At 39.7% G+C, this 12,894-nt stretch overlaps 1 protein-coding gene across 2 annotated transcripts in view; it reads left to right on the top strand.

Moving 5' to 3' along the window:
- The first annotated feature begins 940 nt into the window (after positions 1-940).
- Positions 941-12,894, top strand: part of RASSF3 (Ras association domain family member 3) — a 79,804-nt gene continuing 67,850 nt past the window's right edge. The window contains exon 1 of one of the 2 annotated variants that reach the window (XM_066549746.1): positions 941-1,066. In XM_066549746.1, the coding sequence (XP_066405843.1) occupies positions 1,013-1,066 (54 nt within the window). In that variant the 5' untranslated portion in view covers positions 941-1,012. Of the gene's footprint in view, positions 1,067-3,953; positions 4,092-12,894 lie in introns of those variants that run through there. The other variant, XM_066549745.1, reaches the window with a different exon arrangement.

Here is a 12,894-nt window from a genome sequence, read left to right as displayed (position 1 = left end):
TGATGTTCCCCAGCATGGAAACTTGAAGTACAAGTGGTTGCTCTTTGGCAAAATTATAAGCAATTTAAAACCTAAAAATAGAAAGTGACATTCAGTCCTAGACAAAGATGGCATGGTGAACTCTGTCCAGCTTACACAGAAAACCAGCAAACACAACAGGGCTTCAAAGCAAACACAAGCTGGTTTTGCAAATACTCTTACAGTGATTCTTTCTTTGAGATTAGAGGGAGTATGAATCATCTATTTCTCACTAGAGATAGGGCCATCTGCCTGTTATAATGAATTTACATTTCTAATAGCCATCTTAGTTGACTTTAATCGCCAGCAAGTGAAATTTCTGAATTGTTACTGAAGGCAACTATTTGATTTATCAGCATAATTAAGCTTCAAATAAGCCCCTTATTCTGCTTTCAATATTCATGCACATATTCTCCTAAGCACCTAGAGCTTAAAACATGAAAAACCATGTAGCAGTAATTCTACGTGCATAGAATGTTTTGTCTGTAAGTCAAAAATGTTGTGTCTTTTCTGAGAACTGCCCCTTTCATGCTTATCTTGCAACAGCTAATACCTAGTTTGTGGCATGGACCATCTCAGTGAGGCAGCCCTGATCTAACTGGAGACCTGCTTGACTGCAGGCCTGTCAGTGTGACACTGGGAGGGAGGTGTGCTGCACTGTCACCTTCGCTCCGGTGAATTTACATCTCCAGCACTGTGTAGCTATTATTATCTTTGATACGGGTGGGGAAATTCACTTGAGAGCTGGTTATTTCTCTGAGGTCACGTAGCAAATGAGGATGTGTCTCACTCCTATGTTCTGTCTGCAAAAACCTAATTTCTAAATACCATTTTAATTTCTTTTTTTTCTTTCTTTTTTTTTTTCTTTCTTTTTTTTTCTTTCTTTTTTTTTTCCTCCTGGTGTCTGTGTGTGGGCTTTTAAGATTGCAGGTACACCTGCCATGCTCACTGCCGAGACCTGGTGCACCTGGGCTGCCGGCGGAATGGAAAATTAATGGACTGCCTCGCCCCGCATGACACCTTAGATTCATCCTACAGCAGCAGTCAGGTAAGAGATGTCCTGCTCGTGTAATTACTGCTTTCTCTTGTCAGCTCTGTCCTCAAGTGTGGTCTGCCTGCCTCATCTGCCTGCTCGGGAAGAATGTCTCAGGCATGGATTTCCCACCCAGTGCTGTGATTTTGCAGCACAGCTGGGTTGAGGTGCAACTGGCTGCTGCCAGCTGGGTCACTCCTGCCCCAGTTAGTTTTCAGCTAAAAGACTAAAAAGTAATCCCACAAAACAGTGGTTTTCCTGTTGGTTCTGGAAACTGTGAGGCCATTTACACCTAATCAGTAGAAACCTCTGAGATGTCACCTGTGATAACAACAGACACCCTCCTGTTTTTATTTTTAGGGGAGAGGGAGGATGAAGAATCGTGGCAAGTTTTTGTGTATAAGTTCCTTTTTTCAAGCCTTTTATTTGAGCATCAAAAAAACCCTTCACTAACGCAGGTCGGGTCTAAATTTAGAGTGTTACTGTTTTAACTGAAAAGCGTTATTCAAAACATAATTAGTGAAAACAAACTGGTATATGCACATCCACAATGGTCAATTTAACCCTTTTACTATCTTTAGAACTCATATTGAAGAAATGTCCTTACTGGGGGAGAGGGCTAAAACCCAAACAATCCCAGACCCAGCAATCATTGGTAATGCTCATTTTATTCACTGTAAGAATTTATGTTGTTCACTGTAAGAATCAAGAGAGCTTGATAGAACAGCCTACCCTGATTTTCATTATCCACAGAACTGCCAAGCACAGGCTGCACCATGCTAAAAGTGACCAGCTGTAAAATTTGTGCCCACCCAAAACACTTCTGTCTCCAAGGAGTCTCCTCTTCCCTTCCTTCTGCCCCACCATAAGATGCATAAGTTCATAAAACTAATGTTCTGACACACACCAGTTGTACACCCTGGGTCACTTCTCCTACCCAAGGGATATTATGTTAGCAGATTTGTGGAATGGGTTGCTTGGGTCCGGGTTGGGTTTTTGATTTTTTTTTTCAATAACATTGTACAGAATCAACATTTTTAATTTAAGTTAAGCATATTTTGGTATCTCGCCAATAGTTACACTAAGGTCTTAAAAGGCAATTTTGTATGGCAAGAAACTATAATTCCTGTGTATTTTTTCTTGTGGTTTTGTCCATAATATATAGTGGAGGCAGTATAACTGCCCTCACAAGCTGCCCAATTATGTACATGAGAGATTGCTCCATAAATATATTAACACACTACAGCAGATACCCCTTGTAGACAGCAACTTCTGCTTTAAATTTTTCTTTCCTGAAATCAGTCTGGTCTGAAGAATCAAACAGATGCCACTTGTCTTCAAAGTCAAGACTATCTTCCTACTTAAATTTACCAATTGTGGGATATGCAGTCACAGGTGATTGTAGCTATAGCCCTATTTAAAGGCAGATACTAAATAATACTAAGGAGGGCAAGGGAATCCTCCTTGAGGATTGCAAAAATTTATTCTGAGTCAGATCTGAAGCCCAGCCACACAGTCAGTAACTAAAGATGATGCACTGCCATTTCAGTGAAAGAGTCTGAAGACACAGAAAGAAAAGCAAGCTTAACTTGGTGGGAAAAGCAGCAAGAAATATTAATGCACAGTTGAGATACAACCCAGTGCTTATATTCCTCTGTGATGATCACTTACTCACTGGTGAATCAACCAAAGAAGTATTTTTTCAGAGGATTCCAAATTAAAAAATAGTGCAATGCTTTTCCTTTCCAGCTTCCTGTTAAGCAAAATTCTTATAGCATATACAGAAGGCCTAAAATCCAGCTGGGAAACATTTGTGATGGACAAAGTTAGACTTTATCCTCAGCCCTTGCCATAGACATGTCAGACAGATTCCAGGAAGCATTTTTATAATTTTATTTTTTTAGCAGGAGAAAAAATGGAACTTGCTACAGACTTATGTCAAAACCAATTTTTATGAAATGATAATTCTACCAAAAAGTAAGACAATCCAGCTAAGTAAAAATGATATTTGGCAACACAAAGATGTGTAAAGGCTTCTAGTGACTGGAGTGATTGTTCAGGATAGTCCTGGAACAGGCTGCGCAGGGAAGGGGTGAAGTCACCATCTGTGGAAATGTTCAAAAAATGAGTACACGTAGCACTTCACAGTATGGTTTAGTGGCTTTAGTAGTATTTGGTTGAAGATTGTACTTGATGATCTTGGAGGATCCAACCTTAATGATTCTATGATTCTAAAACTTCTGAGCACCCTTGTTGAGCTTGGTGTGTGCCCTCCAGGTCATCACTGAATTTTCCCTGCAAGTGCAGCATTTTATTTTGTAGAAGCTCCAATGACCACCCAGCTGTCCAGCCCCCCAAACTGTGACTGAGGACATGGTGTCTCTCTGTGAGCTCCATGTGTCTTGCTGTTGGGAAGACCGAATGGGAATAACTCAGATGTTGAAAGGCAGAGCGGCAGTGATGGAGAGGAGGAAGTACAGGGCAACACAAGTTTTGGAAGTGTGGGTGACTGTCAGTGAGAAAATACGATGGGAGCAGAGAGAGAAGGGCATTAAAAATAATTATTACTCAAAAAGACACATACAGCTTGCCTGTGAGAGATCTAAAAAAGAGCAAGTGCTGTCCTGGGTATGAATACTGAGCAAGGAAACTGTTTCTTGCTCTTTGAGCCTTACAGTACTTAGGGGAGCCAAATTTCATGTGCATTTGTTTGTGTGCAACAAGACCGCATCAAAGAAGTACTGTTTTTTCCTACTGATTTCCTTCCTCTTGGAAGAAGCCACACTTTGGCTGCTTGCAGTGGGTGACAGTTGTTGCAAATCTCTTTCCTCACTAGCTGTTTGGGTCAGTGTGTGCCTGACAACTGATACACAAAAGATGAGCATTAAAATGCTATTTTCAGCATCCATCATCCACTGGTTTTGAGGCAGGAACCATTTACATGCAGAAAACCTGGAATGTTTCCTGTTGGGTCATTTTCTTTATGCACGGCTGTCCCGCATGGCACAGAGCAGACGGAGCTACCACAGGAATCTGCAAGGTTTGAATTTGCTCCTTCCTCTGCTACTGACCTGCTCAGACCACTTTGTCTTTCTAGGACTTGTCTACCTCTCTTGTAGGTAAAAAAGGAATTAGAATTTTTAAAAATAATTTTAGTATCTCTGAATGGGAACATTGTTGCAAAAGCTGGCATTAGGTTACTATTTAATTAAACACAACTTTCAGCTCAGCTGCCTTCTCAAAATTACTATTTTCTTCCATGCTAAAATTTCCTGGACTTTATCAGACTTAAAGCTGATTTTTAACTTTCTGTTTAATGTTTGAACCTGCATCTCATGTATAAAACTGAACAGGTGTTTAATGAAGGGGTCAGGGGATGGGAAAAAGATGATGGTAAAAAGACTGAACCTATCTTCTTTACAAAATTATTCTTGCATTCTTACTCTGTGTATGGTGTCTAGCTGCAAGGTTTTATTTAGATGCAGGACTGTGCTTTTGAATCTAATCTTTGAAATGTCTTTACTTTCCTTGTTTTGGTTGATATCAGGGAGTAGTCATAGGACAAGAATCAATTCCACTTCAGGTGAAAGCTAAGCTGCTTCCTGAAGCCTGTGACAAGAGGCACTCCAGGAGCCAACCTAACACACAGTCCACTGGATCAAAGCAGAGATTTTCTTAAGTAAACATTATGAAGGGTTTATATTGAGAACTTTGGATTCTCAGCACCACTTGCTGTCTTTTACAGAGCTGTGTGTTGCGCTACATAATTTGCTAAAATAGGCATTAGATTCTTGGCACAGAACTTTTCCCAGTGATGCCTGCTTTTGCTTTATCTATATCATGACTTTGAAAATCACATGACATGCAAAACCAGTTAATTTTGCATGAACTATGCTAGTCAAATGCAGAGTTGCAAAGATCACACATGTATTTGGGAATGCGTCACCCATACAGTAAACATCAATTTAAACTGTGAAGGGATTTTGCAGGAATATTCAAATTTTTTAGTATTGCTAACAGACCATAGTCCTGGGATTCATGCCTTTTCTTCCTGGGACAACTGCTTTGTTTTGTTTTGCATTTTTTTAAAACACTAAAGCACTAGTTTGAAGTCATTATATTGGCACTCTTGTGCTGGTACAGGTTAAAGAGTCATGGCACCTCTGTATTTGCATATGCTCCTTCAAACACAGAGAATATTACTTTGTGATGATAGTAGGCAATGCTTTGAACTCTAACTCTTTTTGACCTAACACCATTTCAGATTGGGCAGGCAGTGTGAGTTTATCTCCTGTTTGATACAGGTGATACAAACTGCCCTTCACTCTGCTGCAGTGACCCGGTGGTGCCCTGAGTGCAGCAGAGCTTGGTGCCCAGCTGTAGCTCCTGGTCCTGAATGCTTGTTCATGCCTGTACACTCTTCTGTGTTCCCCTTGCTCTTCCACTCCCAGCGGCACCAGGACTGCTGGTTTTGGACAATGCTCCTTCAAAATAGGTCAGGAAAATGTTGTAGCTTCTAACTTTTGTCCTTGCAAAGCCCAGTCAGCTCTTTAGTTCTCAACACAGCCTGTGAACAGTGCTGTCAGCACAACAGGGGCTGGGTGTTATGATGTGGCTGGAACACCTTAAACTCCAAATAACCTTGAACAAATGTCATGTTGAGACACAGTTTGAGAATCTAGACTTAAGATTTCCCTTATGGGAAAGAGGAATTTCTTACAGGCTCTTAACTGCTGATTTTGCAAAGAGAGTCTACAGATTTCCAGTGGAATTCCCTCCTGTGCAATTCTGCCAGCAACTGGAGCACTTGGGTGCACACATGAGTGGTCAAACAGTCTCAGAATCTGGAAGGTGGTCACACAGCTTGACTCTGTTAACAAGTCATTGGAGCTCAAAATACCTAATTTTTGAACATCTTTCTCTGAGTGTGTATATATACACACATAAATATTTCATTATAAAAAGGTCAAGGAAATTCCACAATGAAGCTGTTCTTACACATCGCTAAGGCAGCGGGGTTAAATACTTGGAAACGAAACTCACAAAGTCAAACATACTGCAAGTACCCAATGGCAGAAATATATGACTCAGGTGAAAATTGTGTGGCCCTAGATGTTTCCCTCCTGAACAGACTTCCTATAGAGATTAAAGAGGAAATGACGTATATAGGTTCTCTGTGGTCTTGTACAGAGCTCTCAGAAAAAGCTGGGGCAAGATTTGCTAATTTCTTCCACGAACAAGCAGACTGGGATGAATAAAGCTCCTTTCCAGCAATCCTCTCTTGTGCTACTACATTGCCAATTACAGGCACCCCACCTCTGACTGACATGCCAAGGCCTTCTCAAAAGTCTAAGTATCAAAGCTGTTATGTGGATTTTCATTTTTCATGTTTTTCTGTCATCCTAGATGAATCAAAATGTGACAATTTTTTATGCATAAGTCACAGATAGAATTTCGTTTCTTCAAGTTAACAAGCCTTCCCAAAGAGGTCTCACTACACTCAAATTTTCTCAAAGACAAAGGGCATTCACAGTTGAAGTTTGTACAACACCTGAGGCACTTGATAAAGTATAGAAAGAGATATAGGATGTTGCAAATGACTTGGATAACAATACCCCCAGATTGCTTCAAATTGCATGAATGCCATGGAGAAGAACGAGAGGATCTCACAGTGCTAATACAGAAACTTCTGGACATGGAAGGGCACTGAGGTTGTCACCTAAATGTACCTGAAACTGAAAATGGTTTCAGTTCCTTCCCTTAAAAGATATGATAGTTGAACATTTCTTCAAAAATAACCCATGGAGAAAAAAACCTGACAAGACAGAGCAGATATAGGTGTGTGCGGCTCTTGATTAATAATATAAGCTACCTTTGAGCTATTGATTGCTTTCCTCTACTAACTCTTGGTAATGGTGTGTACTCTGTACAATGGGCATGGGGCTTATGGCTCACATATTTCAAATCTATGTTAAACCTGGTTATGCTTGGTAGTAGTTGAAAGGAAAAGAGGAAAAGTGAATTATGTTTGTTTTGGCAGGCAAAATGAGGCAAATTTTAAATTTTGACAGTAACTGCGAAAGCTTTTAAACCAAAACTGAAGCTGATTTCAGTTCTAATTGTGTATATTGTTCAGGTTACTATTAGGGAAATATGTTTGGCAAGAATAAAAGGCTTGATCAATTATATAAACTAGAAATTAGTTCCAAACTTTAAAAAAATAATTTGAGAGTTTCCACAACAGTTCCTGGGGCACTACCCTTTGCAACACTCCCTCAAAGGAATATTATTAAAACGGGCTTTGCACAATGCTGACTTAAGGTCTTTAAACCATAAATTAATTGTAACATTTTATAGAGTTGAATTTACTCTATCAGATATTTAGGCTTCTTCAGTATTCTCTGGTACAAGCATCATGGAATAGTCTGTTGGGTTTTCTTGAGCACACTGAACAAACACTTGGGTTGATGGGGACCGAGGCAGTAGTTGAATATTACAAGTAGGATAAATAAAAAGACACATTTAAACAAGGAGAGTATTTTAGAACTCTGAGTAGACCTCAAAGCCCAGTAAGTACAGACTGGATGGGGCATATGGTGAGGGGACTTGTATCATGATACCACCAAACAGAGTTAATACTAGAATTGATATTTTTAACAGAATAAATTTCAGCTTCCTGGTGGAAATTTTCAGCCCACAGAAGCAACCTGAATTGTGTTTGTACACCTTTATGTTTTTTAAACTTTTTTTTTTTTAAACACACGTTTTTATCAGTAAATCTGTCTTTAACCTTTTTTATCTTAAGTTGGGCTTGTTGGGGGGTTTCTTTCCATTTTAAGTACTTGGTTCATATTCAGGCCCAATCTTTGAAACAGAAAGGTAACAAGCTCACTGCTTTAAGCACACATTACTGAAACCTAGAGAAGGTCAATTATCAGTTGTTTAGCAACCAGATCAATTGTAGTCAAACAGCTCTGATTTTCTAGTTCCATTGAAGAAGCAGACAAGGCTTCAAATTAGAGGAAAATGCTCCTATTAGACAAAGGGAATATTTGAAATGTGCTTTTGATTTTTTGTACAGTTAGGTGTTTTCATATTCAAGAAGTTTGTATTGTCTTCCTAGAAAATACATTTCCCTAAAATGTAGCCAGCCTCAACCTGCCATTTTGTCAGCTGCCATTGTTAAGATCAATGTTCTTTTTCCACTATTTATTTCTAATACACATATTTTTTAACAATCCTTTCCACTGCTGTCAGAGTTGTGCCAGGTGTAGGATGTAAAATACGTAATGTATTTTTTATTGTGCCAATTTTCTTCCTGATTTAGTTATTAATATCTTCCCAGTATCTCAGCAGGCTCAGCAGAGCAGAGATGATAACATTGCTAATTTAATACAGGTAATGCAGTCTTGCAGGTCCTGTATGTTCCAGGTGGTTCTCCAGTACTCAAATAGAACTGCTTAATCATATTGCAGAAGAAGTTCAAAGAGAACTGATTCTCTAAAATGTTAAGTTCTTGTGGTGCCTGATGGTTGGGCTTGTGACTGTTTGCAGTAAAGGGATCAGAAATCATTTCTGTCTTACCTTCAAGGTAGATTTTTCAACATGCAGAGCAGGACAGCAGCCATGAGGACAGTTGGTTTTGATGTGGCATGTGAAGGCAAATGGATGTGGCATCTAAACTTGTGTACTTGAAGATGTGTATTTTGCTGGTTTATGTTGTACATTAGATGGTGTGTGGAAGCTGCACAGTTGCTGGGTGGTAGATCACTGACAATGATAGTGTCATGAGTGCCTTACTGAACCCTCAACACATGCAAAGAAAATGAGCACTAGTAGGGAAATTGTTAAATGGGGTGTTAATCCTGGGCCCTGCAAATCTCTGTCTCAGTGAAGTCCTAACACTGATTTTTCTCAGGAGTCCATATGCTGTAGATGACAGATGGAGTACTGAACTTTGCCTTTCAGTTAGAGGCAGGCTGGCAAACAGAGTGACAGTGGCTTTCATTCCACTCTTCATGGCTTGATTATGTTTTTCATATCCATTAAACACCTCACTCTAAATAGAATTACCAGCAGTCATGTCAGGTTTGTCCTAACCTATTAATCCACAGGGGTAAAGGGGTGACTGGTTGTGAAGTATAACAACGGGCTGAAGAGATATTTAATATCAGGGCGCTTACTATTTTCTAGGGAATTTACTCAAGAGGCTGATTTTATTTTGCATTTGAATATTCAGGAAGGTAGCTGGGCTTGTGATATGATGCAGACTGCTTAATTCATCCCACGTAGACCTGCCCTGAGCAAATAACGAGATGGCAGTGAGAACTGATTAGAAAAGAAAGTCAGAACTGTTGGGAAACTCACATCCCATCCTCTCAAATACTCTTCCAGGATCACATTATCTGCCTTTTTTTTTTTAACAGAGTTTCAGCCTTTTTGTTTGACTTATGGCATTAGCAGCTGTTGGAAATATACACAGAAGAGATTGCTGCTGCCTTTTGACTCAGTGCAGGAAGGGCATGATGCAAAACCTTCCCTGGTGGGGAAGGAAGGTGGGGAGTGGTTTTTGATTATTTTTAATGATAACATTGCTGGGTGAAGATAGGAAAATATTTGTTCCCAGTCTTTGATCCAAGTAGCATGCCAACCGACAGTAACAAAGACAGCTCTTAGGAAATCAGGTAGACAGCAGAACCCTATGTTGTTCTGTTTGTTTTTCTTACAGAAATGAAAAGTCTTGTTTCCCAAAGTGCAGGAATCAAATGACAGCAGGTAGCACTTTTTCATACTGATTTATGACTTCCTCTAACTAGTGGCACTGCCTAAAAGCTGCCCTCCAGACTCTTCTTCAGTGCAGAAGAGCCCACTTGTTCTCAGGAGCTCACTTTCTCCCCAGCTATATGCATGTGCTACACACTGGGTTCCCCTTCTTGAAGGGGTCTCATTCTACAGTGAAGCTCCATTCTTGTATATGTTGCCTCATATCAGTGTGCTCCACAGGAATTGGGGATAGGAGCTTAAACCTTCCCCATTTACTCTGCAAATAGTGTGTCTAGGTGTGTAAAAATTCAGTGATTTTGTGCTAAAGCTTCAATATCCTTACTGGGAAAGGGGAAGCTGTCACCAGTTGCATGCCATTTAAATGCACAACAATGAAATCCTGCTAGTTAAACTTCTGGGGAGTTCCTGCCCAAAGCATGAAGTAGCTGGTTGCCTCAGATCAAAACATGCTGGGTTCTCTTAGCACTTGCAGGAGATCTTAAGCAACAGCTAGTTTGTCATGTTCCCTCCTCCCTTTTTATTTCAGTTATGGTAAGCCTGCATTCCAGCAGCATAGGTCCACTGGGGATTCAGCACCCCTGCTTCCTGAGACCTTATGATACTTTACTGCCAAGTGAAAAAAGCTGCCTGGATAGAAAAGGCTGTTGTATAGTTTCTTGGGAACACAGAGGCACAGATACAAAATGTATACTCCTATAAGCTTTTCAGATCTGGTTTCTTCTACAAATAATACTCTGATATCAGTTGTCATTGGTTTTCTGTTGGGTTGCTTTGTTGGTTTGTTTTTTGTTTGGTTGGTTGTTTTTTTTTTTTTCTGAATGCTTATTTCACAAATAATGTAACCGATGCAGAAAGAAAGACTCCAGTCTTCAGGTAGATCAAAAGGCTGACTTTAATGAAAGTAGTGAGTCTTTTATAATGTGACTTGCTAAGGTGATACTTGATTGGTCTCAAAGTAGAAACATCTCACACTATTGGTGACTATGAATAGCACACTGTGAAGAACCATAACTATAAACAATGGTTACAGAAAGAGAGATAATGATTGCTTTAATTCTTTCCTCTAAGATTCCCAGGCTCAGCCTGGGAGAAATTATCTCTGCTCTTTCTTCGACTGAACTGAGAATCTCCACATGTAACAAACCTTTCAAAAAATTAAATGAAGTCCCTTTACCACTTCTTTCAAGATACACACCTTACATTATGGTTTTGATGTCCCAATTGAGATTTTTGATCCAACAGTAGTTTTGCATCCTGATCACCTTTCATCTGTGACCTTCATCTTACTTATGCCTTGATTCCTAATCAAGAGGCCCCTCCTATGGATGAATTTTGGATAAGCTCCTGGCTCAGATGATGCTGGAGCCATGACGCTTGGACCCTGGACAGTTCCTGAGAAAATAAACCTGGCTGGTCTCTGCATGCCTGCCCTATTTGTACAACCCCTAGAGAAAAATGGAAAAATTACCTTCCCTTTGCATTTGAAAAGAAAACTTTCATCATGAGATCCCAAGAGATCTTCAGACACATGTATTTCAATTAGTCTTGTGAACCCATGGAAAGCTGCTCATGCCTGCTTCAGATATTTTGCCTGCTGATATGTTAAAGATGGATAACTAGATACGATCACTTGATTTGCCTAAATCATACCTTATACTTCTCCATCTTTTTCTCTGCTGATGCTTGGAAGCATGTACTGTAGCCATGGTAAATCCCCTTTTAAGGCTTTGTCTTTTCTGACAGTGTTTGTTTACAGGAAGATGAAGACCATCATTGATTATTTTGCTTTACAATCCTAGGTGAGAACAAAGCAGTGATGATGGTTACCATGGGGCAGCAGGATGAAGTCAATACCATGCATCCTGCCTGGGGCTGACCTCACTTAGTTGACTTGAGGATAAAAATTACATTGTCTTAATTTCACTAGTCTTTTCTATCACAATTTCTTATCAGAAAATTCTGCAGCGTTATTCTCTGGGGAAGGAAGACCAGTGTATCACAAGGCTGAACATTACTTTTATATTTCCCTGTACTCCTGAACTTTGATTTAAAGGAACACTGCTTTCCATATTTTTCTGTTTTCCATTTGCATTGTTCTCTTCCTTTGACCTTCCTTTTGTCATCCTGAGTAACATTTCCCTTTACAGTAACCTTGAAGAGAGATTTCCTTATCTGCATATATGACTAATCAGTAAGGTCTTATGATTATTATAAAGCAGTTTGTTGGAGGTGGGAATTAGAGCATGAAACAGGGACCAAGGAAGCCAGATTTGCAGTCCTTGCTCTACTAGTGACTGATTATATATGGCCTTCAGCAAGAAAATTTGGGCTTAGTTTTCAGATGTGCTGATTTAATTTTTAGTCTTTTGCCTCTGGTTTTCTTTTCTTCATTGTTTTGGGGGGAGGGAGTTGCCCAGTTGTGCAAACCTGCTATTTTGTTTTACCTCAAAATATGTCTCAGTCTGGGTAGTCAGAAGTAGAAGCTGATTTTGGAAATGGTTGTGAGTAGAGTTCCTTACCTATTACCACAATGAGGATGAACTCTTTCTTGCAAAATGTTATGGGTGAATGAATGCACTAGGTGGCACAGAGTTATGAGTTCTGAGAACTTGATTGTTTCTTCTTTACGCTTTACCTGTAACTTCTGTGAATATCCCTGAATTTGTTAAAGAATCCATCATTTGGGGAAAGAAAGCAAGGTTGATTTCTTAAAACTGAGGATTACAGATGAAGGTAAATTTAGAGTTAACTCAGTATGAGGGAGTGGAAGGAATAAAATCTCTGGCACTTGCATTTATGAACTATGATTTTGATGAATTCTTCATATTATTTTCCCCACAATCAGCAGATATAACTAAAGACAGGAACAATATATTGGAGTGAATGAAGAAGAAAAAAGTGTTTTGAAAATACCTAGGATCCACACTTTCAGTTGTCATTTGGCAGCTGCTGTCTGTCTGAGAAGTGTCCTTAACATGACCCTTTGTGGGTAGGTCAGGAGCCCTCTCCTTTGGCTGAACCATCTTTCTGAGATCCCATGCTCCATCTCCCAGCAGGAA

The sequence above is a fragment of the Molothrus aeneus genome, chromosome 5, assembly GCF_037042795.1.
Source record: "Molothrus aeneus isolate 106 chromosome 5, BPBGC_Maene_1.0, whole genome shotgun sequence".
NCBI lineage: Eukaryota > Metazoa > Chordata > Aves > Passeriformes > Icteridae > Molothrus > Molothrus aeneus.
Note: the sequence above shows the minus strand (reverse complement) of the source record. Positions and strands in the feature narration are given on the sequence as shown.